The sequence below is a fragment of the Babylonia areolata genome, chromosome 33 (assembly GCF_041734735.1).
Source record: "Babylonia areolata isolate BAREFJ2019XMU chromosome 33, ASM4173473v1, whole genome shotgun sequence".
Classification (NCBI taxonomy): Eukaryota; Metazoa; Mollusca; class Gastropoda; order Neogastropoda; family Buccinidae; genus Babylonia; species Babylonia areolata.
The window spans coordinates 14,718,171-14,744,912 of record NC_134908.1 but is presented as its reverse complement, the minus strand read 5'-3'; the positions used below and the strand labels follow the sequence as shown (position 1 = coordinate 14,744,912).

The window sequence follows — 26,742 nt, the reverse complement described above, 5'->3', positions numbered from 1 at the left end:
CACTTAGTCCCTGACTGCATGCATATATTAGTCTACCTATCAGCTGAAGGTGTGAAGGGAGGGTGGGAGGGCTATATTAGGGATGGAATGTAAGAGAAGGGATGTGTGGGGGGAATGAGTTGGGGGGTCGGGGGGGGGGGGGGGGGCGTGGGAAGGAGGAGGGCGGGGAGGGAGGTAGGTTGGGCGAGGGGTCCTTGGGTTGTCACTAGGTAACGTCAGTGTTGAGTTTTCATTTCATGCTGGATGACCTGAGCGTGTGTTTGACTATCGATAGTGTGGCCATCATGCGGTCGCGTTCCCTCGAGTGTAAAGACTGTGTCCGTTCAGCATGGATTCATCTGACGATAAGTGTATGCTGTGCTGTACTGTAGTGTAGTGAATTGTACTGTACTGTATTTGCTGTAATACTACTAATCATGATGATGACGACAATAATAATTATACTAATAATGATATTTATATAGCGCAAGCCCTGAAGATTGTGCAGAGACAAATCAAAGCGCTTTCACACTAGTCATTCACACGCATGCATAACTCTAAAAACTGGAGAAACTGAAGACAAGGAAGAGGTAGGGAAGGGAAGCTAGGCTATCTTGGGAAGAGGTGGGTTTTAAGGCCAGACCTGCAATGAAATGAGTGCGGAGACCTGACGAAGTGAAAAAGGGAAGTTCATTCCAAATGCAGTCTGTATTGTACTGTACTGCACTGAATTTACTGTACTATACTGTATTGTACTGTGCTGTTCTGGAATGTAATGTATTTTCTGTAATGTTGCTGAAAAGGTTCAAAAGACAGCACAGCACAACAAAACACATGCACACATCTTGAAGATCTTTTAACACTCCCAGTTTCATTCTTCATTTTTTTTTATTCAACCAATTAAACACACACACACACACACACATACCAACCAAAAACCCCATGTAGGCAGCTATTTGACTTAAAGTTTAACTGTGTTAAAGGAGTGAAGAAATAGATAGAAGCAAAAATTTTAATGGAAAAAAACAAAAGTGTGGATGTTCCAGTGATTAATGTGGTAACATTTCAAAGGCAATTTGCAGTTTTTGCCTGTTCATCAATACTAAAACATTTATATCACTCGATTTTGAAACTTACAAAATCTGCTCAGGGCACCATGTTTAATGTCTCCTAGACCTTGTATTAGAATCATTCCAGATTTCAAATCAGCATACTCCTGTAAATCAAACTTCGCAAATGATCAAACATTCCAAGTTTAAAATAACTGCATGCAAAAACAAGTATCGTCAGAAGAATTTGAATTTCGCTCAAAAAAAGCACAGATCCAAGCCTTAGGTTGGAACATAATGAATGAGTTAAACTTCAAACATGATTATTTTACACACAAAAAAAGTTTTATTGATTTGAAATTAAGTCCTCGGAACTACTGTAAATTCGTCATTTTCAATCATGATAAAGATCCCACCTTTTGGACAATGCAATTTGATTTTTGGTGCATGAAAACTTCCATTTCATGCATTGTTTTCTTTCAGTCCATCTTTTAGGAAAAATTCCAGTTACAATAATAACATGCAATGTTGAAGATCATCTATGTATACAGTCAATTATGTAGTCATACCACCCACAAACCATATAAAACAATAAACAGCACATTCAGCATGATAAAAGCATGCTTTCTCTCACTCACTCACTCTCTCTTTCTATCACTTGTTGAAAAATTATGTTAGAAATGGGAGGAAATCGGTGGTATTGAAAACATATATGTTTCAATTATTTTTGTTTTTTGTTTCTTTGTTTTAAAAGCTCATACAAATGCACTTCTCTCTCTCTCACACACACAAAACACAACAGACATGCAAAAAATATGCAGTCTTACAGATATGAGAGCACAAACAAATGCACACAAGCCCAACACCACACATAAAAGCACACGAGCCCTAAAGAAATGTCAAACAGTATCCAGCCACTGATCAGCTGCTAACCCTCACATAACCATACGCATGTATCGATCCTATCACAGTGAAGCAATGTCCTCAGAATCCTATCAGCTGCTAACCCTCACACATATGCATGTATCGATCCTATCACAATGAAGCAATGTCCAAGCTGACCACGAAGACAAAGATGGCTATATACAACGCCTGCGTCCTCAGCACCTTGCTGTATGGGAGCGAGGCATGGACCACACATGCTCGTCAGGAGAAAAGGCTCAATACCTTCCACCTGAGAAGCCTACGCTCCAGCTCAAAGCTCCCAAACCACTGTCCTCAGTAGATATAGTCCCGGAACTGGCCCATCTCTTCATTCCTACGTTTCCCGTTGTTTTGTGGCAACTGCAAGCCACGCCTCTTATTGAGTGACGTAAGGTACTCCGTCTGATGACTCTCTAGCTTCTTCAGGGCACTGCTCAAAGGAGCAGGGTCAGGGGAGACCCAGATGAAGTCATGGTCCAGGGCATCCATAGCTGGGATGCGCTTGCTCGGGTCCAGTGTCAGCAGCTTGCTGATGAGGTCGATGGCATAGCGGTCGTGGACACCCAGGGCATACAGCTGCGAGGCAAGGCTCTTGGCTTTCGGAGGTTGGAGAATGTACCCGTCCATCTCCTTATAGAGCGGCAGATCCTTCACTCCGGGCCACACCTGCAAACAGCCCCAGGGCGTGAGGGTGTGGTGTAGAAACAACAATGACAATGGGTTAAAGTAAATTGTCCATGATAACAGAGATAACAACAATGCTGACCATGAAAACAATTACAAGATGTAGAGAGTCATTTGGTCAACACAGAAACACGCTTTTGTTGTTGTATGGTATTTACACAACTCAATAAGCACCAAGAGTTGTACTGGTCAGTCACATGTTGGGTGCACCGTGTTGTATGTCACTGTTGGTGGCAGGTAAGCTGAATGAAGCTTGTTTTACCTTACACAGAGGTTTGTGAGAGAGGAATGCACACTGTTGGACATGTGGCAAAAGGTACTGATTTGTGTTTAGGCCAGATGACATATGTTGAAGATTGTTACATCAGCCTTTCACGTCAGTGATGTCCAGGATGTTTTGAGACTGTTCCTGACCTGGGTTTTGGTTTTGTGTTTGTGTCCCAGGTGTGCTTCCTTAGCAGGAAATATATACTGTTTAATGTAGGGTGAATTGCTTAAATTTAGGGCTGTGTGTTGCTTGAAGATGCTTATCCATGCTCAAGTCTGGAAAGTGCTGCAATTGTGGGGAAGTAAACACTTTATAAGAACCACTCCATGTGGACCTGCTAACCCTACTGGTATGAGGAGAGAGTGCGAGTGTGTGCATCCCTCCGTTCCTCTGACTTGCAATCCTGCTATTCCTCAGCTCTTCTGTCCCTCTATCCCCCCACCCCTCCCATTTTGCAACTATCTCCCTCTCTCTCTTTTTATATATATATATATATATGTGTGTGTGTGTGTGTGTGTGTGTGAATAAAGACAGGCCAAAAAAAAAAAAAAAAAAAAAAACCTTTCCAGGCACAGGAGAGAGAAGGGGGAAGCGAGCGTTTTGTCAAGTTTCAGAATTTAACGATGCCCTTACCTGCGGCACAATGGAGCCACACAAGGAGGCGATCAACTTGAGCTGATGGTTATCAGACTCGCCTCTCATGATAGGGCGCCGGGTAAACAGTTCCGCTATGGTGCACCCCAGACTCCACAGGTCGATGGTGCTGTCGTAGTTCTGCTTGCCGAGGAACAACTCCGGTGGCCGGTACCAGCGGGTGACGACCGTCTGTGTGTAGGTGGCTACAGTGACAAAAAAATACCACCATCATGATTTTCAAGTGAGTACGTCAGTAAATCATAGCCGCCAACAATGGGCACAACAGCCGAGTGGTTAAAGCATTGGACTTTCAATCTGAGGGTCTAGGGTTCGAATCGACTGATGGCTAAAAGGTGGAGATTTTCCTGTTCTCCCAGGTCAACATATGTGCTGACCTGCTTGTGTCTGAACTCCCTTTTTGTGTATACGCAAATAGAGGATCAAATACGCACGTCAAGATCCTGTAATCCATGTCAGCACTCTGTGGGTTATGGAAGTATCAGTAACAGTATCAGTAGCTCAAGGAGGCGTCACTGCGTTCGCACAAATCCATATATGCTACACCACATCTGCCAAGCAGATGCCTGACAAGCAGCGTAACCCAACGCGCTTAGTAAGGCCTTGAGAAAAAGGAAAAAAATATTATTAAAAAAATAATAATAATAATTTTTTAAAAATAAAAATAAATAAGTAAATAAATAAATGAATAATAGATAAATACATAAAAAAAAAGAACTTCTACTAATAATGATACTATTTATAAGGCGCAAAAACTTGATGAAGTCAACTGTAAGCATACACAAAAAAACAAATAAACAAAAACAAAAAAAACAACAAGAAAAAAACAAGAACATAACCAGCATGCACATCCCCGAAAAGAGAATGTAGCTGCCTACATGTTGTGGTAGAAACAGCCATGCATGTAAAAGCCCACTCGTGTACATACAAGTGAACATGGGAGTTGCAACCCACGAACGAAGAAGATAGCTGCCAACCTTCCAGACCCAAAATAAGGAATCCTATCAGGGAAATGGGTTCTGGAGGGGGACGTGGCATGAATCGATAACTGAAAACTGTTCCTTATACTGTGAAGTAAAGTACTGGTCATCTTTTTTGTTGTTGTTGCTGATTTGCTGCCCATATCGCATCCACTTTCACTGCTCGACAACTTGTTGTTTAAAGAGCACTGCCACATTGTGCATGCGCAGTAACTGTTTTCCAGTTGAAAAACATGGATCGGTGTGTGGACCCAGCAAATGGGTTCAGTTTCTCTGGTGCTTTTGTTGTTGTTGTTGTTTGTTCTTGTTGTTTTCTGTTGTTGATTTTTTTTTTTTTTTAATTCAGAAAAATATGCTGAAAATCGTCATTTCAGAATTGGTGCTAAAATTCTGAAAATTCCTAAAAGTTAAGAATGGTTGGCAGCTATGCAGTGACGGTCATGCATTGGCAATTAAAACTCAGTCAGAGGTAAATCAGTAATACGCCCCTCCCACCTCCAACCCCTCCACACAAGAGAAACAATGGGAACTAATGTCCTCACTCACAGTTATTGTCACTGTCACAGTCACAGTGACTTCTCTCTACAAACCCCTGGATTTAACAGAGAAAGAACGGCACACAATTAGAAGACAGAAGACACAACTACGTCCTGGTTAATCAAATACTAAGACATTGCGTACTGCCTGAAAGCATAACTGCTTCGAGGCTGCACACACATTGATGCTCGCTTTGGTTTTGATTGAACAGGTAAATTGGGAAGGAAGTTAGCAGAATGGTTAAGACACTCAACTACCAATACACACGAGTTCGTGAGGGTGTGGGTTCGAATCCCGTTCTCGCCCTTTCTCCCAAGTTTGACTGGAAAATCAAAGTGAGTGTCTAGACTTTCGGATGAGACAATAATCTGAGGTTCCATGTGCAGCACACACTTGGCGCACTGAAAAAGAACCCATGGCAACGAGAGTGTTGTCCTCTGGCAAAATCATGTAAAAAGAAATCTACTCTGACAGGTACACAAATGTGTAAGCATGCACTCAAGGCCTGACAAGTGCATTGGGTTATGCTGCTCAGAGGCATTTGCCTGAGATGTAGCGTATATGGGTTATACAGATTTGTCCGAACGCAGTGACGCCTCCTTGAGAAACAAACTGAAAATGGGAAGGATCAACTTGCCACACGAAAAGAAACCTATAGGAAGGTACTTCACCAAGTTAGAAAGTATTGAGACGTGTGTCCTCTTCAGCAGCACGGTGATCAGATTTATCGGTTGATGTCTAACGTCTGATGCCCAAATACACACCTGACACACGCATGCACACACCCAATATCAAATGGGCGTGTTCTTTTGAAATGTTTCCACAGCAAACAAAGACAGCAAAAGGTAATGCAATCAATCAATGACAACTCAAAAGATATCATCATATCAGCCAGAATTTCTGTTTTCAAGCCGAAACGTTTTGACAAATTTGAGTCATGGAAGACAGCACAAGCACTACAGTTTTGTCTTGTGATTCAAGTGACAAGAGGAGAGTGACAGAATGACTAAGATACTCATCAGCCAACACAGTGTCTCGGAGGTTCTGGGTTCGAATCCCACTCTCACCCTTTCTCCCAAGTTTGACTAGAAAATCAAACTGAGCGTCTGGCCATTCGGATGAGAATAAACCAAGGTCCCATGTTCTGCATGCACTTGGCACACTGAAAAAAAACTCACGGCAACAAAGTTGTCCTCCAGCGAAATTCTGAAGAAATCCCCCTTTGATAGGTACACAATTATATGCATCTGCACTCAAGGCCTAAGAACATGCTGGTCAGGCATCTGACTAGATGATGTGGTGTAGCATACATGGATTTAAGAAACTGAAACAATGACTGAAATTGTGATTCATGGAGGACTGAATTGCCATCAAAGCCTGTTACACACAGCAATAAAGAACGTGTCGGACAGTGAACTCACTGAAGAAGTAACGGGACATTTGTCCTCCACAGCAATACAGGATGAGACAATATAAACCCCTTCAGTCGGTCTTTGTCCAATGCCTGACACCAATGTACAGCCGTGTTGGTCTACAAGAGCTACTGGCATAAATGAGGGGTTAATCTCATGGGGGAAAGCAAGTAACAAATGCCAGAGAATAGAGAAGCGAAATAAGGAAACAAGCAGAAAAAAAACACATCCTCCTGCAAAATATATAAGAACAGACGGTACAAGAATCCAGACTCACCATTCTCTATAACGTAAAAACTGCGGAAACGTGCCAGACCAAAATCAGCAAGTTTGACCACCCCCTCTTTGGTAACCAGGATATTAGACGTTTTCAAATCACGATGAATGACTACATTACGGTGAATATAGAACAAAGCTTCTAACAGCTGCTTTGTCACATTTTTGATGTGGGGCACCGTAAAATGCAAATCTCTATTTGCAATAAGTCCATTGAGGTCGTGGTCGCAGAATTCAAAGACCAAGAAAAATATGGTGGTCCCATCAGTTTCTGTCAACAGAAAACCACACAACAGGTGATCAAATTCTTATACAATAACAGACTGAACCTAGGGTCAGATTGCTATGCAAGAATTTTCATTCAATAAATATATATATCATTATCAATCATTTTGAAGACACATTTTCAGATTTTTCCACGTATCATTCTTCAGACATCATACTTTCACAAACATTGAATGTCATTTTCAAAAGTTTATTCATGTGTTTTTTCACATGCCTTTACCTAATTAACAAACAATGAGGACAGGAGATGAAATGATTAACAAATAGTAAAGAGTGGTAACTCTCTCCAAAAAAAGGAAGCGCCAGGCCTGTCCTTAGGGTTTGTTCCAATGTACCTTTTATTTACCTGTGTGCTAGCTGGATCGGTAGCGTAAGCGGTACTGACTTGAAGTTGTGTACCTTGTGAATGGAGAGAGCTACCACTCTTTACTATTTGTTAAACCTTTACCTAATTGTTTTTCAACTGATCTTCATTTCAAGTTTTTGACATTCTCGTGATAAGAAAAGAGCATTCTGTGCATGTACGTGTACGTATCATGTATACGGTGTTGTGTGTCAGTGCGTGTGTGTGCATGCATGTGTGTATGTGTGTGCTTGTGTGCATGTACAACAATGTTGAGACAAATAAATCTGCTATCCCTGAAGAAAACAGAACTCGCATTCAAAATAGAACTCGCTAAGACAGGAATTAAAACCAAGAGGCTTAAATCAAAATCATATTCATGAGACTAAATCATAATCAATAAGCTTGAAAATTACAACCAAGAAGATCTGAAATTAAAATTAAAAGGCCTAGTTAAAAAAAAAAAAAAAAAAAAAACAAGCAAAGCACCTCCGCACACACACATGGGCTGACACAGAAACCTTCCAACCCATGTACACAAGTGTAGGATCACAGCAAAGTCAGCCAAAACCTAACAAGATACGATATATCAATACACAACCTTTATTGTCTGTACTTCAGTACAGTGATTTTCTTTTCGGCAGAACACCCACCACTGACCAAAACTCTCTCTTGATCCAGGTGCGTTTCAGACTTCTTGGGGGAGCAAAATCTGCACTGCTAAACTGTTATTTAAATGTCAATTTCTGAATAAGTTACAAGCTTTCTCTGAGATGTTCTGACGTTTGTCACAACTGTCCTGCCATTTGCTACAATCGTTGCAAAACATACATATTTCAACTCACTTGTTTCGTAACATATGTCCATCAACTCGATGATGTTTTCATGTTTCATCTTTTGGAGTATCGTAATTTCACGCAGTGCTGTAATGGGAAACTGCAAAAAGATCAAAATAGCACTTTTAAAGTTTTTCTTAAAAGCAGACTGCATGAATATTCAGTTTGAAACGAAATATTTTCTCTTTGAACTTAAGCCATAGACAAGGTCTTCCCATCCTCATTGGCAGCTTTTGTCAGACACTCCACAATACGCACATCCCATTTTACTCAGTTATATCTCTTTTTTCCCCTCATTTTGTTTTCTTTTTTTCCTTTTTTTTTTATTTTGTATTTTTTAGTCAACAAAATAGCTCTGGAAATCACTGAAACTGACGTGACCAAAAAACAAAAGAAAAAAAATCTTATTAGAACAACATAGAAATACCAAATACAAAAATGGAAAAACAAAACTTCAGTTATAGGTCATAAATAAGAGCTGAAGAATTAACAATACATGCTGCCCAAAATAATTCTTAAACAGAAATGAAATTAAACTAGTCTGGACTTTTCAAAACAATGCAAAAGATAAATCCACTCTGTACTTGCATTATTCTGCATTTTTACTTTTGTGACACTTTCATTCATCTGGCATACATACATATAACAACCTTTTCATCTGCCCCATACCGAGGATCAACAAGAGCTAATTTTGACATTCAAAATTCAACAGACAATTAGGATGCATTTAGGAAAAAAATCTCTGTTAAAAACACCTTACAGAAACATTATTTATATTTCAAACTCAGCAAAAATCACCTGAAATGTGTTTTCATCTAAAATGCCAATGGTTCTGTCATGTAGAATAAAAGTGCAGATTCCGATCATATAAATTTGTAAAATGTTACTTTACAAACCACAGCTTTCAATAGCAGTTTTGCTACTCTCTGAAATGAGTAATTCTGACAGAAAATGACAACATTTTAAGATTTAGTCATGAAAGGAACTGCAGTGGACTTCTACTGGATGCTGTCAGCATATGGAATTACATATATATAATATAAAAAGTACTATGAACATGCTGACAAGACCTGCATTGCAAAAAGTTCACTGTCCTTGTCATTTCCATCAACACTGACGCTGTTTAAAAGCACAATGATTTTAACTTTTCTTTTTCACTCAGACATGAAATGTTTACACAGTGCACAATTTCAGGTCATTTGTTTACAAAAAATGTGGTGTGTGTGTGAGTGTGTGCCTGTGCACATGTGTGTGTGTGTGTGTGTGTGTGTGTGTGTGTGTGTGACACAAGCAATTTGTACATACCCCCTCCTTTGTGGTCTCCGTCAGTATTTTCTTAAGGGCCACAGGTTTATTAGTGCGTTTGCACCTGGCCTTGAATACTTCCCTGCTCAGGAAAAAACAAAAAAGAAAAACAAATTCAGCAAGTTAGATCACCTGTACACAACATACCGCTTTACAGTTCCATGGCCATCTTGGATCTTGCACATGCACATAAAACTTTTACTCAAAATCACGAGCAATGCCATAGGCGATCAATGTATTATTGTTAGCGAAAGCAGCAAATATGTGCTGTCCTCCATTTCTTCAGTTGATAACCTCTATTGCTGCAACCAAACTCTGAGCAATGAAGTGCCATTATAATCACAATAAAAACAACAATAAAATTTGAAGCAAAAATTTTGAAAAAAAAGCCTGCTGTTTTGCAAGTTCTGCCTCTCTCGATCGCCTTTGTTGCTCACAATTTTTGAGAGCCAATCAAATTCAAGAGCACAGATCATGGGACAGGGGTGGAAGCAGAGTGACCTACTTGAGTGAAATTTTTTTTTCTGTCCAGACCAAAGCCTGAAAATACTATGCCGGCTCAATAAACCAGAACATCAAGCCTGAACACAATTACCGTACTATTATATTTTCTAAAGACTGTTATTGGGGGTAATAATGGTGAATTCTGGGAAAATCATGAAGCAGACAAAAAAGGAGGGATTTTTATCTATGTAGCCAAGTGCTTAATACAACTGGCTGCTAACCGAATAGTTCAACTCAGAACGCAAGCTGAAAGCTGAGCTACAGCAGACGCCTTTTCCACAACTAACAAGCCAGTCTTCAATGACTAAATCATAATGTGACGCCATTCCTGGTTTGAATACAAAGCCCATTCTAAACCTATTCTCTAACCAGCTATTAAATCAAGTCTCTGTATCGTTCACTGTAATATTATATTTGTTGTGCTACACACACAGTTCAATCAGTTAGAGGCATATGTAATTTCAGTTTAATTGTTCGTCAGTGTAACGATTTCAACTGATGCTAAGCTTACGTCAATTTCTCCTTCTCGCTGTATATAGTGGCAGAATCGTCGCAACCCCATCTTTAAATCTATTCCACTTGTGTTTGCCTATGTTAAACTGATTTAACACATTTTGTAATTTTCAGCAATAAGCTCGCTAAAACTTACCCTTTTCATGTGACTTAAATTAAGATCATAAATTCATCTTAAATAATCACCACTTCATTTCATACTCATTAGAAAGCAGGTGTTGAGCTATTTCTTTTGCGACCTATCCGACGTAAATCGGTTCAGGAATCATTTAGAAATCTATCACTGAACACCTTGAAACAAACACAATTCTAATCAGATTTTGACTGATTGTGACCTTTTGTTTCACGGGCCACGCTAGTGTGAGTGCAGTTCACTTAACTTGCATAAAGAGAGTGGGTGATCACTGGTCACTTTTCCACCTGGCCAGTCACTGGCTAGAGCCTGCTCTCTTTCTCTCTCTCTCTCTCTCTCGCTTGTTCTGTCACAAGCAGTGGTGTGTGTGCGTTGCCCCAATGGCCAGTGTCATTGCCATATCGCTGTAAGTACAGTGTGTAAAATATGCTGATGATTGTAAATTGTATTCTTCAACACAGTACTTGTGTTCATATGAGTATGTTGATATTGCCTTACTTTGGTTTACTTGGTTCAGTTACTGCTTTGACATGTTGTCACAGCTCGCTATGATTGATCTAAATAATCGCCATGTCATCATATGCTCATAGCAGTATCCATTCCATGTAATTCTTCTTAATGTCACTTTCAATGACGTCTCTGGACACTGATAGTTTGTTGGAGAATGTACTAGGGAATGACACGTTCTTTCTCATTTGCTGTCACTGATGAAGGATGGGTTACTTATCCCGCTTCGGCAGAGGAGATTTAAATGTTGAATACAAGTTTAGTTATGTTTATATTTGGTTTTGATGCAACGGATTACTTGTGTAAGTTCATTCACCACTTAATGGTTAAGCCATGACAGTTCTTCCAATCTTTTTGTTGTGCACTGACTTGCTATTTGGTCTCTCAGTTTGCCAGTATTTTATCAAAGCCATTGATTCAATTATCTTGTTTATTATTCATGTATTATTTCACATGCTGATATCAGTTGTACTGCTACAGTGTGCTCAGTACTCTAAGATGTGTGTAGTATTCTGTTGTGGTGATCACAAGACAGTGTTATAGTGATATAAGTTATTGGTTAAAACCAACTGGTATGTATCAGTCTGTTCATTGTAATCTAGCGGTTATGCTCTCTCCTATATTGCTGGCTTCAGTATAGTGCTACATAATAACCGATTCATTTGAGTCACTTTGACACAGTATAAGCTTTACCTAATCTATACTGTCAGTGTACTTTCGCGAAATCAGCTTAGCTTTAACTACTTTATCTACACTATTCAAATACATTAGAAATGTCATTTGATGTCAGTGTTTGGTCTTCACACAAATGCATTATTTTATCTTATGTTGTTGCTTAATTGAAACCGAGTGGTAGTCCTTCCATGTAATATGTATACATGTGCTTTACTATTCACTTGTGCTGACGTGTTGTAATTAATGACATTTGTTTACTTGTGTCTGATCTGTGCACTGTTTTCCTCTTCTTCTCGTCTTTCTTTTCTCTATTCTCTCCATCTTCTGTTCTCATCTTCTTATAACTATTGTAAATAAAACAATAGAAAAACCCTTTTGTGACTGGCCTCTACATGTTCCTGGCCTCTGCAGGGATTCTTTTCTATCCTTCAGTAAATCATTCAGTTAGTTCTTTTGTACCGTACCCTTCCTTTCATAATAATAAACCACTCGGGGTCATAACTCGGCTACACCTAGAAACATTAAAACATCATTTTACAGAACAAGATCTGGCACCCATACTGAACATTCTCAAAGGATGGACCTCAAGTTTGAAGTATCCGACATAGCAAAAGATCTAATAATGGTGATTAAGTTCACTTCAGTTCAGTTACTCAAGGAGGCGTCACTGCATTCCAACAAATCCATATACGCTACACATCTGCTAAACAGATGCCTGGACCAGCAGCATAACCCAACACGCTTAGCCAGGCCTTGAGAAAAGAAAAGGAAGATTAAAAAAAAAAAAGTGCATAATGGATACAATAATAGAGGGGGAAATAAGCATAAAACACCAGAGTAAAACCAACGTCAATTACAGTTTTATTCAAAGCAAGACAAATCACATTATTTTTCTTATGAAAACAAACTATGGTACAATACTGTATCTTATTGTAAAGAAAAAATATATGCAAGTCTTAATCTGAACTGTCCATACGTAACCACTTCTTGCCAAGCTGGAGCTACTGAGGAAAGAAAGTACCTGAACGAACGTGGGATGCGCGCACACACACGTGTGTCTGTGTGTGTGTGTGTGCGCGCGCGCGCGTGTGTGTATATGCGTGTATATGCGTATGTGTGTGTGTGTGTGAATTGTTTTAAATGCAAGCCTTTGACTGTGTGTGAGTGTATGCGAGCATGCGTGCGTGCGCGCGCGTGTGTGTGCGTGTGCACACCCGTATAAGTGTGTGGATGGTGTGTGTGTGTGTGTGTGTGTGCACGCGTCTGTATTTGTATGTGTGCAATGGTAAAAATTAATGTGTATATGTGTGTCGATCTGTGTATTACTATGTGAGGTGTTTGTCACTGCGTGTATGCATGTATACCCGCGCGCATGTGTGTATGTATGTGCATGTCCGTGTGTGTGTATGAGCATGCGCGCATGTACATATGTTTGCGCGCACGTCTGGGTATGTATGTAAGCAATGGTAAAATGTGTGTGCACATCTATGCATTTGTCTGTGTCTATCTGTGAATGTGTGGTGTCTGCCAATGTGTGTGCGCGCGTATGTGTGTGTTTGTGTATGTGTGTGTGTGTGTGTGCGATCAAAAACAACAGCGTACACCATACGTTTGTGTGGATGTGGAGAAAACGGCAACATGTTGCTATGTGTCTCAGGCGAAGGCAACGTCATTTTTCTAAACAGGGAACTGAAATATCTTTTAAATAATTGAGGCACATGAAAACAATATGATTTTAATGGTTTTACCTCCTCAAACAGAGTTATGAATTTGCTGCGCTGAACACCTAAGTATATACTTTGATTTTGGACGTTTAAAACCGTAATACACTTTGGCCCTGGGGATAGTCATTCTACTTTCGACTCTAGTCCAATATAGGGCGGTTTCAAACCTTCTACCGTACCTTTTTTTTTCTTTTCTTTTTTTCGTTCAGGTTCATAATTTTTCTACAAAACACACGGTAATCCTGCTGTATCGTTGCCCAAATTTTCTAGAACTGTTTTTGTTTCAAACTTTTTTGTCCTTTAATGCTTTCAATATCTTTCAATGCTTTCAATATCTTTTTTTTTTTTAACACATCACAATAGCAAAGTCAGAAAGTGTCACATCGTTATCATACAATGATAACAGTTATAGTGCTTCAGGTTATGGTTGAGTTGTGGCATATGATCCCCAAGCCACAATACACTACCCCTTGTTTACCACCTCCCCCCTACTCCAACCCCCCACACTCCCTGCCCCTTCTTCAACACTCCTCCCCCACTTGAGACTGATGGTCACAACAAACCCTTTCCCTTTCCACCTCCACCACCCACCCCCTTCCCCCTCTATCCTCCCCCACTTGAGACTGATGGTCACAACAAACCCCTTCCCTTTCCACCTCCACCACCCACCCCCTTCCCCCTCTATCCTCCCCCCCCCCCCCCTTGAGACTGATGGTCACAACAAACCCCTTCCCTTTCCACCTCCACCACCCACCCCCTTCCCCCTCTATCCTCCCCCACTTGAGACTGATGGTCACAACTAACAAGTCCCTTCCCACTGCACGCTCCCCACTGCCATTTTTCCCCATCTATACACAGGCATTCACTTTCAATATCAGTCAACCAAATCTGTCAATGTGCTCTTCAATGAAAGCCCGTCAGAAGTTCTGTCCCAGAAGGCCCGGTGCTTCCTTTTTGAGGAAGTGTCTGGGTTTGTTCCAATATACCTTTTATTTACTTGTGTACTAGTAAGCGTAAGCAGCACTGACTCGAAGTTGTGTACCTTGTAAATGGAGAGAGTTACCACTCTTTACTATTTGTTAATCATTTCATCCTCTGGCCTCACTGTTTGTTTGTTTGTTTGTCCCAAACTTTTTTCTGATCATATCATAAATTACTGGTTTCCCTTTCTTTTCTTTACTACTCCAGTACTTGGCGAACTTCTCTGGAAAGATTTTTTTTTTTTTTCGGCAGCCTTTTCCATTATTCCGTTTTTAAGACGGAAAAAAACTTGGAAATTTGTTTATGACATTATAATAATATATAGTTCTTCCCCTCAACAACTCTGGACATGGGAAGAAATGCAGAGTATACATTACAATATTACTTAAACAAATTTACAATTCTTTAGCCTTGGGCAACGAAACTGAATGGAAATAACACAACAGTAGAAGTGTGGATATTGCCGAGTGCCACAAGACAAAGAAGAAGCGGGTTTTTTTGGTCTTTTTTTTTTTACTTACACAAAAGTTCCATGCCCTATCTTTTTTATGAGAACATATTTTGAAACCAGTGTTGTCAAGACAGGTTGTCGTGGATCATCTCCAAATGGGTCATGATTCTTGTCGTTTGCGAGAAACTCTGAAAGTTGTCTTGATTCCATTATAGCCAGGGAACATGTCAGAACCTCCTTGCACCACAAATACGAAAAGTAAAACGCGGCGTTCACTGGGTCCTTCGCCTTAAACACCATGTTGGACACACCGAGATACACATACAACTGGCGGAAAGAAGGCTGCCGTTCGGCACACAAACAACAGTGTTCTGTGCGCTTGAACTGGTGGTGCTTGAGGCCTTTTCTAAGGCCTGTTCAACTATCTCTCATGCCTATTATCTGCACTGACGAAATGTTGGACTACTTGGGGACAATGGAGACACGTGACACGAACGTAGCATTTGACGTCAACGCTTTTTTTTCCTACCCCCTCTTCCCCTCCATACCCTCTCTCTCCCAACCACAGAGTCAATTCCGTTCAGTCAGCTCCGTTCTTCCTCTGATACTCGACTTCTCAGGATACCTCGCGTCAGAAGACCTATGGACACAGATCGTTTTCTTTTCAATCGCCAAAGACGTGGAACAACCCTGATAACCTCCGTCATTCTGATTCCTCGCATCTTTTAAATTTCGTCTCAAAACTCACCTTTTCCATCAGCAATTAGTTCAATTGTGGCAGGTCCACTTCCTTTGCGTTAGCTGTGCTTGACTATGTGTGTATACATATATATATATATATGTGTACATAACTACATGCATGTATATGAATGTATATTGTGTGTGCGTGTGTTTATGTAAGTTTGTGCCTGCCTATGTGTGCGTATGTGTTAGGGTAGCTGTTAGATACACATATATGTTAAAATGTATGTATGCATTGTGTGTGTGTGTGTGTGTGTGTGTGTAGTCACATTTTGGTGTGCGTATGTAACACTGATGTAATGTTTTATGTTAACAAAAGCGTTTTTGTAAAGCACCTAGAGCAGATTTCTGGATAGTGTGCTATATAAGTATCCATTATTATTATTATATTTATTCATTTCTCAGTTCTCCATTCCGTTTTGTATATATACAACCAGACAAACAAGTCACGTAACTGGTGGCGTTCTGTCTAGCAGTCGATCGACCAGTATGGGATGGGGATATGGGGGAGGGCACACTGTCAATTGTCAACCTCTTTGTCTTGAAGGCCTCTGGGAGCGAGGGGGGTGGGGGTAGGGGTAAAAGGTATCTAAGGGTATCTTTGTCCTGGCGAGGTGTCAACCAGGACTGAATGAATAGGAGGGAATAAATGGGGGGAAGGTGAGAGAGACACACAGAGAGAGTGAGAGAGAGTCACACGGTGTCTGCTAATTAGTTGGCAAGTCGGATCGGAGGGTCACAAAGACTACGCACCCAGGGCTGTGAGAAAACAGCAGGAAGAGTGACCAATAAGGCAGACTGGGTCCACAGATTTTGTGCTTCTTTCCGCGTGTTACGGTACTGACCTAGTATCGGGGCCGGTGGGTGGGGGGCGGGGGGGAAGGGGGTGGGCGGGGAGTTGGCAGGCAGAGGCAGACGATCGCCGTTGTTTTTGATCACACGCACGAGAGATCGACACACAGACAACGCACAGATGTGCAAACACGTTTTACCTGGCTCACATACACACACACGCACGCGTGCACACAAATACACACACCCACACGCACATGCACACACCACCCACACACACTGATAAACACACACAAGCTCGAGCGCGCACAACATACACACAAACAGGCGCACACGCACACAAACTCACAGGCCTGCATTGAAAAGAATACCCGCACACACATTCGCACATACACACAACCGAGTACTCGATCTCCATCCCTGTCAAGTCGCTTTTCGCAACAATTACTTTGTTGCACCATAGTTCAACACAACAAAAACTTTGCAGCAAATAGCGCTGAGCCAGATAATCAGCTCGTGATAGGGCAATACACTGACATGGCTGCAGTTATGTTTAGATCTGGATCCGCAAATTCATTTCCCATTACACGCATGAAATATCACGGTTTTCTTCAAATGCACTTGCGACCTCTGCCTCTAATCTTGATGGCGGTACATTTCACTCTCGCCGTTGTCTTCGTGGTGTTGTGAATTGAAAACACATACACATGTGGGCGCAGACTCTCTCTCTCTCTCTCTCCCTCATACACACACACACACTTCAAGTGGAAAGACGTTAAACTGATCACACACACAGACACACACAGAGCTAAATTGAACACACACACACAGAGCTGAACTGAACACACACACACTTCAAGTGGAAAGACGTTAAACTGTAGACAGAGAGAGAGAGAGAGAGAGAGAGAGAGAGAGAGCGAGCTGATTTGAACACACACACACACTCTCTCTCCCTCTCTCTCAAACACACACACACACACTGACATGCGCGCGAGCACACTCATATCCAGAGAGACAGACAGAGAGATAGGCAGACAGCGTCATAGGCACACAGAGATTACTATTTTAACGTCCAGAACTTACATCCTTCCTCTGTGTCCTCTCATAGCATTTCAATGGATACATAAAACTAGTAAATCTATCTTTCTCAGCTGCGCATGAATGTAAAATTAGTTTGTGTGGGTTTTTTTTAATTATCTCTCTCTCTCTCTCTCTCACACACACACACACACGCACGTGCGCACACACACACGTGCGCGCGCACACATACACACACACGCTCACTCAAACAGAGTTGTACTGAAAAGAATACACATACATGCATATATGCACTAACACACACATTCTGTCTTTCTCATACTCACAATCACATGCGCGTGCACACACACACACACACACACAGACACACAGCTGAACTGAACACACACACACACTCTCTCCCTCTCTCTCTCGAACACAATTAAAGAAATTTCTTGGGGTGACTATGAAAACACCTTATGATTTAATCTATGCTGAAACTAATCAATATCCGATATAGGCTATTTGAATTCGATTATCAGATGTATTTTTTACGGTTAAAAATAATACGAATGGAAAACATAAGACTGCCAAGGAAAGCCTGCAACATGTTACATGATTTGGATAATAGAGGTAGAACTAACTGGGTTTCAAAGGTGAGAATAAAACGGATTTCCACGTACATTTCGCTCGAGACTAATCGACTGTCATTGGCAGGAATGGTCGAGCCATATCCAAGATAGTAATCCATTTTGATTTTTATAGACAGACTAATTTGAGACATACAGTACCAGTTTATTTGGCTATGAATATGGATAGACATTTAAAATGTATCATGGCAAAGTTTAGAACCCGGGACCCTCAGATTGAAAGTCCAACGCTTTAACCACTCGGCTATTGCGCCCGTCTCATTTAGTGAGTGTTAGTCACTTAGTATATGTGTTTCTGCATTTGGTGTTGGCGTGTATGTAAGGCCAAATTAAGACAAAAAGTGTGTGTGTGTGTGTGTGTGTGTGTTGCTATATTTCATTTAGACCTTTATTCTTTTTGTTTAAGAACCTGAACAGAGGGAAATGGACACAGACTTAAGAATTCGTGAGAAAACAACACCCAGGAAACCAAACAAATGCAGAGCCAATTTTCAAAAATTTGAGAAATAAACAGATCTTGTACACAGTATTGTTTGTTCACTCAAATGTCTCATGCTCATGAATGCATGTAAGAACTGTAATGATTGAAAACGAGTGTGAGTTACCAGAACCATTGTACATGAACCAGTACATATCATTCTTTATGATTTTTTTTTCTAATATTTCAGAATCTGAACAACTTCATTATCTCAGAAGAGAAATTATCAAATTTTCTTCAACATGTGTTCATCTTGTGTATTTTAATATGTCACCATATTTATCAACTTGATTTCATAATCTTTTCACATTTTTTTTTTCGCAGCGAAACAGTTGTTCACAATATAGTCTTTCAAGGTTAAAGAGAAATGCATTTCACTTCAAGGACTTTACTGATATCACTTGAATAATGTTTTAATATATATATATATATCATATGAACATTATAAAGAACTCTGTGCTGGGAAGCTTGGGCAGACAGATAGATATGTATGTATGTATGTATGTAATGTTAAGATGTAATGTACTGAGTGAGAAATCCAGGACAGTTGCACTGTGACAAAATTCATAAGACTAATAGACAATCAAGTCAAGACACAGCACAACTGATTTTCCACTTGAGATCTGCAAAAATGAGCACCCTTTTAAGGAGTAATTGCTGTTTCAACTCATATTTCACCAAATTAACTCTTTAGAACAGAACTGCATTGGGAAATGCAAATGTTATTTATACCATGTCACCAAAATAATTTTAAAACTATTTCATATTGAATGAATTTCACACTCTGGCACATCCTAACTATCAACTGACAGAGATGAAATTAAAAAAAAGAAAAGAAATGAAAAAATATATATTCAGCTGTTTGCTTCACAGGCTGCATGTATGGAAGACACTTTCCTTTTCAGCAGCTGTTCAGTTGCATCTTTGAGAAGATTGATTGTGACTTTTATTTAATGACATCTGTTATGTTTTAGGTGATTTGTTTGTTTTTCTTTTATTCAGAAAGTGAAAGTTTGCTTTTCTTGTAGTCACCCTTATCTTTTTTGCATGCTTTTGTTGTTTTTTGTCTCAAGCAATGTGCAGTGCTCTGATGTTGTATAGCAATATGTATTTCAAGATAAGCATTTTCTTTTAAAAAACTGAGTATTCTTGGTTGCCTTAACTGCACTTCTATTTACAAAGAAATACTTTTTCTTATGAATGCCACATTGGGATGTCTGCGTAAAGGTTAGCTTTATGATTTGACATTCGAGGTGTTTGAACTACATTTGATGTTGAGGATGAAGCAGATATAAATTATGTAAAATGTCATGGAGTGAAATTGTAAAAATGTCAATGACCTTGTATTTGTAAAAATGATTTTCCACAATGTGATGTAATCTTATTCAAATAAAACTCCTGTTGTTGTTTTTTCAAAAATGTGTGTGCACACGCGCAGACGTGTGTGTGTGTGATCATAATCAATACCAAAATACCGCAGGGACATGGGAAAGCCCACAAAAATACCACTGGGGACATGGAGCAGCCCATCAAAATACCACCAGACCCCATATGGGTTTTCATGTGGTAAGCCCATCTAAGATGGGATTTTGATGGGCTGCCCATCACAGATATGGGATTGCCCACTGGGATCCCTGCAGAAACCCATGTGGGTCCCACTTAGAAACCCCGTTACGAATCATAGTGAGGCCCACCTGTGTTAGCCCAAGTGGGGCCCATCTGGTTAACCATGTGGGGCCCATTTGGCTCTGCTGTCTGGGAAACTATTGCATCCTTCATCTTGAGACTTTAGCGATTTGTATCAAAATTTCAGTGATTATATGAAGTTTGGTACGTGTTAGTTAAGTGGTTGCGATAAATTTGTGCATGAAGTGAAGCACCCCTTCCCATTGATGCAACTAGGCCAAAACATGCCAGGCTTGGAGGATTGCACAGGCAGAAGACCTTATAGAGCTGAAAGAGTTAAACAAATTTACGATTTTTCCATCTAGGGAACGAAACTGAATGGAGGAAGAAACACACAGTGGAAGAAGTGTGGATACTGCCGAGGGCCACAAGACAAAGAAGCAGCTAAGTTATTATGCAGTGACGTTGAGGATGTTCAGCACAGAGCAACAAAACTACTATCACGCCTGAAAGATAAACCCTATCAGGAGAGACTGCGTTAACTAAAATTACCATGCTTGGAACACAGGATCATTGAGGTATACAAATACTTGCATGGGTTTTACTCAGTCTCTCAACCTAGCTTCAAACTGGCGTCCACACGTGATCTCAGAGGTAATGCTTTGAAATTAGAGAAACACCAGTGCCGTCTTAACATCAGAGCAAACTACTTCTCTGAAAGAGTTGTTAATACCTGGAATTGTTTACCAGACTGTGGTGACGGCACCATCTGTTGACTCTTTCAAAAACCACATGGTTCGAATCACGGTAACGGCGCCTGGTGGGAAAAGGGTGGAGATTTTTCCGATCTCCCAGGTCAACGTATGTGCAGACCCGCTAGTGCAGGTACAGGTACAGGTACAGGATTGGGGACTTTCCTATAAGCCTTCTGGCTTTTTAACGTCCCTTCACTATTGTCTTAATCAAGTGTTGCACATGCGCCAGGAAAAAGTTTCTTGTTCACTGATCAAAATCAAATGGTTTTATTAGAGATTTTTCATCATTGTCGATAAGATTTTTGAACTGGTTAATAGTGTTAGCTGTTTTTGTTGAGTTAGTCAGTGCATTCCAGCCTTTCACTGCTCTAAAACTAAAAGACGATTTACGAACATTTGTTCTACAATATTTTATGTAAAGATTAGTATCTGAGTTTCTGGTAACTTGGGATTTACTAGTAGAGAAAAAGGTGCTATGATCAATGTCGACCATTCCGTTCATTATCTTAAAAACTAGTATCATGTCTCCTCTATATCTTCTATATTTTTTGTAGTGCAAATTCAACTGTCTCAAACGACTTTGATAGTCAAGATCTCTAAGTTCTGGAATTATTTTAGTTGCTCTCCTTTGTACTTGTTCAATTGCTTTGGACTGTCTTATTAATCTGGGATACCAAATTGTATTGCCATATTCTAGGATAGGCCTAACAATTGTTTTATAAAGGTTGACAAAGATATCCTTATCCAAGAATGTAAATGTTCTCTTGATAATACCCAGTACTTTTTTGGCTTTATTTATCACTGCTTGGATATGTGTATCAAAAGAAGTTTTTATCAAATATTACTCCCAAGTCTTTTTCTTCATTACATTCCGAAATAACCGTAAAATTCATGTTATCAATTTTCATTTTATATTCATTTTTAGGGTTATTTTTTCCTAGGTGTAGCACTTTACATTTTGTTGCATTAAAATATAGATTCCACTTGTTAGACCAGTCATATAGGTTGTCTAAGTCATTTTGCAATTTTAAAGAATTCTTAGCTATATCATAAAGTTTAGTGTCATCAGCAAATATCCTGCAACAACTACTAACACAATCTGGAAGGTCATTTATAAAAATGGTGAATAAAATAGATCCAAGAATGCTACCCTGGGGTATTCCACTCAATACTTGTGCATTTGGTGAAAGACTATTTCCAACTCTTACCCTCTGACTTCTCCCCAACAAGAAACTGCTTATCCATTTCAATACATTCCCATTTATCCCATAATCTTTTAGCTTTTTTATTAACCTATAATGTGGCACAGAGTCAAAAGCTTTTTTAAAATCTAAATATATGATATCTGCAGATTCCTTTTCTTCTACTAACTGGGTTAAATCTTCCATTACCTCTAACAGTTGAGTTATACATGACCTCTGTTTTCTGAATCCATGCTGGCACGGAGAATATAAATTATTTGTAATCATAAAATTAACTAATATATCTCTAACTAGTGATTCTAATACTTTACATGCCACACATGTAAGACTTACTGGTCGGTAATTACTTGGATCAGATCTAGTACCCTTTTTAAATACTGCTGTGACTACTGCAGTCTTCCAGTCATCTGGAACCTCACCTAACTCTAATGATTTATTAAATAATGTACAGAGTGGTACTGACAATTCCTCACTAAGTTCCTTCAGTACATGTGGAGGTAACTGATCTGGGCCCTGAGCTTTACTAGGGTTAAGTGCCTGTAATTTTTCTTTTACTGCTGTAGGAGTTACAATAAGATCACAAAGACTGGAATCACATTTTGGCTCTTTTGACCCAGTAGGAATATTTCTTAAATCTTCTTTGGTAAAAACACTAGCAAAGAAAGTATTTAAAATATTTGCCTTATCCTCATCACTTGCTGCCAATTTTCCATCTTCTGTTTTCAAAGGACTAATACCTGTATTTGATTTTGTTTTAGCTTGTACATATTTCCAGAAATATTTTGGGTTTGTTTTACATTCTCTGGATAGTCTTTTTTCATAGTCTCGTTTGGCATTCTTTATTATATTATTGCATTTATTTCTAGCTGTGATGTACTGTTGGTGATCATATATTTTTCTTGTTTTTAAATACTTCTTATACAAATTATATTTCTTTTTAACACTTTTCTTAACTCTGCCTACCATCCAAGGTGGTTTTAAACTTTTGTTTTGACCTATTGAGATTTTTGGAATGTGTTTCTCCATGCTATCTAGTATTTTTGCTTTTAGATATAACCAGTAGTCATTAACTGATTTTCCTTCTAGGTCACTCCACTGAATTCCCTTTAAATCTTGTCTCATATTTATATAATTACCTTTCCCAAGGTCATATTTATAAATTTCCTCTTCCCTTTGTGCACATTTATCTATATATAAATTAAAAGTAAGTGTATCATGGTCACTTTTTCCGAGTGGGGCTAAATGTGTAATGTCTGATATAAATTTCTCATCATTAACTAAAACTAAGTCAAGGAGATTTGGTTTCTGTTGTCCGCGTCTGCGGGTTGTATTGGTTACCATTTGGCATAAGAATGAGTCTCTTAAGCATTCACAAAAAGTATTATTGTCTTGATTGGTCCATTGTCCATTCCAGTTTATTGTTGGGAAGTTAAAGTCGCCAACAATACACACTTTATCATGCATTTCTATTTCTTTATGCTTCAGTAAATTATATAGTTCCTCTACATTTTCAGTGGTGGAGCTGGGGCTCTTGTAAATACATCCTATAAGCACTTTCTCATTATCATTTGATAAGAATTTACACCAAACACTTTCCTGGAAAGGTTGTTCATTTAGTGTTGCACATTCTACAGCATGAAGAGATACATGTGTATAAATGGCTACTCCCAACTTGGGGTCTCTGTTTTTAAAGAAGTCATAACCTGGTATGTTATATTCAGATTCATTAAAATCCCTTTGATTCTTAGCAATACTTTCAGTCAGAGTTATAATTTTTGGTTTTAAATCTTCAATGATAGTTAAAAATTCACTACGTTTATTTAAAAGGCTATCTACATTGGAATAAAGGAACACACACTCATTTTCATTCACACTTTTTACACTATGTACAACTGTTCTTCCTTGGAGTAAATGTTTGCCCTTTGGCTTGTCCTGTGTATCATCACCAGGACCAAGCTTCTTGGGTCTCTTGACTATGGCACCCCTCTTATGACAAGATCTTCTTCTCCCCTCTCAGATCTCTCCTTTAACTCCTGTGTCAGCTTTTTGAAAGCCTCTCTCTCTTTTGGTGTTGAGTCATGATTGATATACCTTTTTTCCTCCATTTTATTGACTCCAAAGTTCAGTTTGTGTGCATTCTTCATAATCTCTCTCTTCCCCTCTTTGGTCTTCACTGTGACTCTGAGCAGACGGGGTTTCCTATCACTACCTATTGTGAACCTGCCAAGTCTGACTGGATTTTCCAGTTCCTCTGCTACTTTTTCATCTGTGACTTTCGCTACTAGCTTTTTTGCTATCCTGAGGTCTTCAAGTTTTCTTTCTTCAGCAGTATCTGCCTGACTTTCTTCAGCATTCACTATCACTATGTTCTGCTTTCTTTTTTCCCCTCTCTTGTTGTTCCTCTAACACCTCAGTGACTTTCTGATCAACCTTCTCTTCAATCATTCTCTCTATCTCTGAGGCTGAGTGCTTGTCCTCTATTTTTTGCATCCTGGTGTCCATTGTTTGCATCATTTTTAGGATGATGTCAAGCTTTGCCTCTAAGCGGGTTTTGTTTGGGTCAGGGGCCTCGTGCTTGCAGCATTCAGTGCAGAACCACTGAATGTTTGCCTTACTGTTCTCAAGGACTGAGTATTGGGCATCAGTAAGGGCTAAGCATCCCTTGTGGCTCCATTCCTTGCACCCATGGCACTCTATAGCAGGCTCTTTCTCATGAATGGGGTCTTCACACGTGATGCATACAAACAATGTCTTCATGCCTTTTTCCTTTTCTTCTAGCTTGGCACTTGTGGCCATCTTTTTTGAGCCTGATCCTCTACGGTTCGCTCCCGCCATAGCGAGGAGTCTAGTGGTACACACTGAGTCACTGGGCCTGGCTTAGCGTCGACTGCTAGAACTATATGTACACTTTAGCGTTGGCGTCGACTGCTACAGCCGCGTACAGGCGAGCGATAAGCGATAAACTAACACTCACCTTAGCCTTTACTGTCCGTTTATACGATGAATAAAAAGTGCACAAAAAGTAAAATGTTACCTGATTATCCAGTACGCAAAATTACCTCGTTAAGAAAAGAGTATAAAAGTGCAGCAGTGCATTAAAACGTAAACAAGCTTAAAATGAAAGTGAAAAATGAAGGTGCTGCCTCGGTGTGCAAGTGACAGTTCAAAAATCTTAGACCTTGATACAGCGAAATTCACTGGAATAAAAATTCTTTCAATGAAATATAGGCCTAACACAGCCCTTATGATTATATAAAAACTTTACGGTCGTCTGTCACGTTTATAAATTTATAAATTTAACTTATTTAGTGAAACTTTTAGGAGCTCAGTCAAAACACGACCGCCATCCAGCGCATGCGCAATTTCCTTCGTGTGTATGGACCCCCTTCGTGTGTATGCGCACGCAGAAGATCAAATACGCACGCTAAAGATCCTGTAACCTATGTCAGTGTTCGGTGGGTTATGGAGACACGAAAATACCCAGCATGCACGAACCACGACAGTGTCATCGGCAAGTCGATGTTGGTCGTGTAACGGAAAGAAGAAGAGAAGTCAAGCTGTTTTAGTACTTACCCAAAAGTTCCACACCCTATCTTCTTTGTCAGAGCATAGTTTGAAACGGACGGTGTTGTAGGGGCTGGTCCTCGAGGATCATCCCCAAATGGGTCAAAATCCTTTTCGTCCGTGAGAAACTGCCTTGATCCCATTCTTCGCCGCAAGTCGATGTTGGTCGTGTAACGGAAAGAAGAAGAAGAACAATAAGTCTAACAATGTGTTGGACAACGATCTCTTGTGCTGCCCGCGTTTGATCCGGAAGAGATGGAGCGCATGCGCATACCGGAAGTCATTGTTCAAATTGCAAACTGGGAGTCATGTTTTTCAAATTGGTAAACAAAAACGATCATTAATTAGGAAATTAGGAGGAAATTAGCTCTGACTTCCATTCATTTTTGGCGTTGCCCTCATATTTTTAGGCTGGGGTTCCAAAATTTGTGAAAAGGTTAGTGTGTATTTGTCATTTTCCTGAGAGATTAACGAACGATGACGACTCGGAAGCGTTGTCAAGGTCAAGGTCGCGCAGCAAGACAGAAGAACGCAATCTCTGGATCTGTATCTGGTAGTGTACGTCGCAGACGCCACTTCTGGCGATATAGACGCGACGGAACTTCGTGAGCTAAAGAAAATTTCATCGTTTGCATGAAATCGATTTGGTTATTGCAACAAAAAGTGAAAAGGGGTGCACGTTGGCTTGCTAAATAGCCTGATCTAAACGAATTTAGCCTTGGAAGAAAAACAACTTTCAGTTGATTTTTGAATTTTTCTTCTTTTTTTTATATTATTTTATTCCATGTGACACCACCAATCCGTCACTTTCGCGGGAGTTTCGATTTCCGTATTGAACAGCACTCCTGCACTGTAACAACTTATTCTTTTCATTTGTCTTTTCTGTTTTCGACAGCA

General features: G+C 39.8%; 1 protein-coding gene across 1 annotated transcript; it reads right to left on the bottom strand.

The window, feature by feature from the left end:
• Nucleotides 1–917: 917 nt before the first annotated feature.
• LOC143276790 (cyclin-dependent kinase 9-like) lies at nt 918–26,054 on the bottom strand. Its single transcript, XM_076581437.1, has 6 exons — nt 25,855–26,054; nt 9,533–9,614; nt 8,237–8,327; nt 6,765–7,034; nt 3,538–3,743; nt 918–2,618 (listed from the first exon to the last, which is right to left on the bottom strand). Exons 1-6 carry the CDS (start codon nt 25,986–25,988, stop codon nt 2,247–2,249), a joined length of 1,155 nt encoding a protein of 384 aa, XP_076437552.1. The 5' UTR covers nt 25,989–26,054; the 3' UTR covers nt 918–2,246.
• Between the last annotated feature and the right edge of the window lie 688 nt (nt 26,055–26,742).

What these genes read in the sequence shown, in the direction of transcription:
- LOC143276790 (XM_076581437.1), bottom strand. Translation starts at nt 25,988, where the DNA reads ATGGGATCAAGGCAGTTTCTCACGGACGAAAAGGATTTTGACCCATTT. An exon ending in ATAGGGTGTGGAACTTTTGG is followed by an intron (nt 9,615 to 25,854) that starts GTAAGTACTAAA and finishes TTTCCTGAGCAG; the next exon opens with GGAAGTATTCAAGGCCAGGT. An exon ending in GGACATATGTTACGAAACAA is followed by an intron (nt 7,035 to 8,236) that starts GTGAGTTGAAAT and finishes TTCTGTTGACAG; the next exon opens with AAACTGATGGGACCACCATA.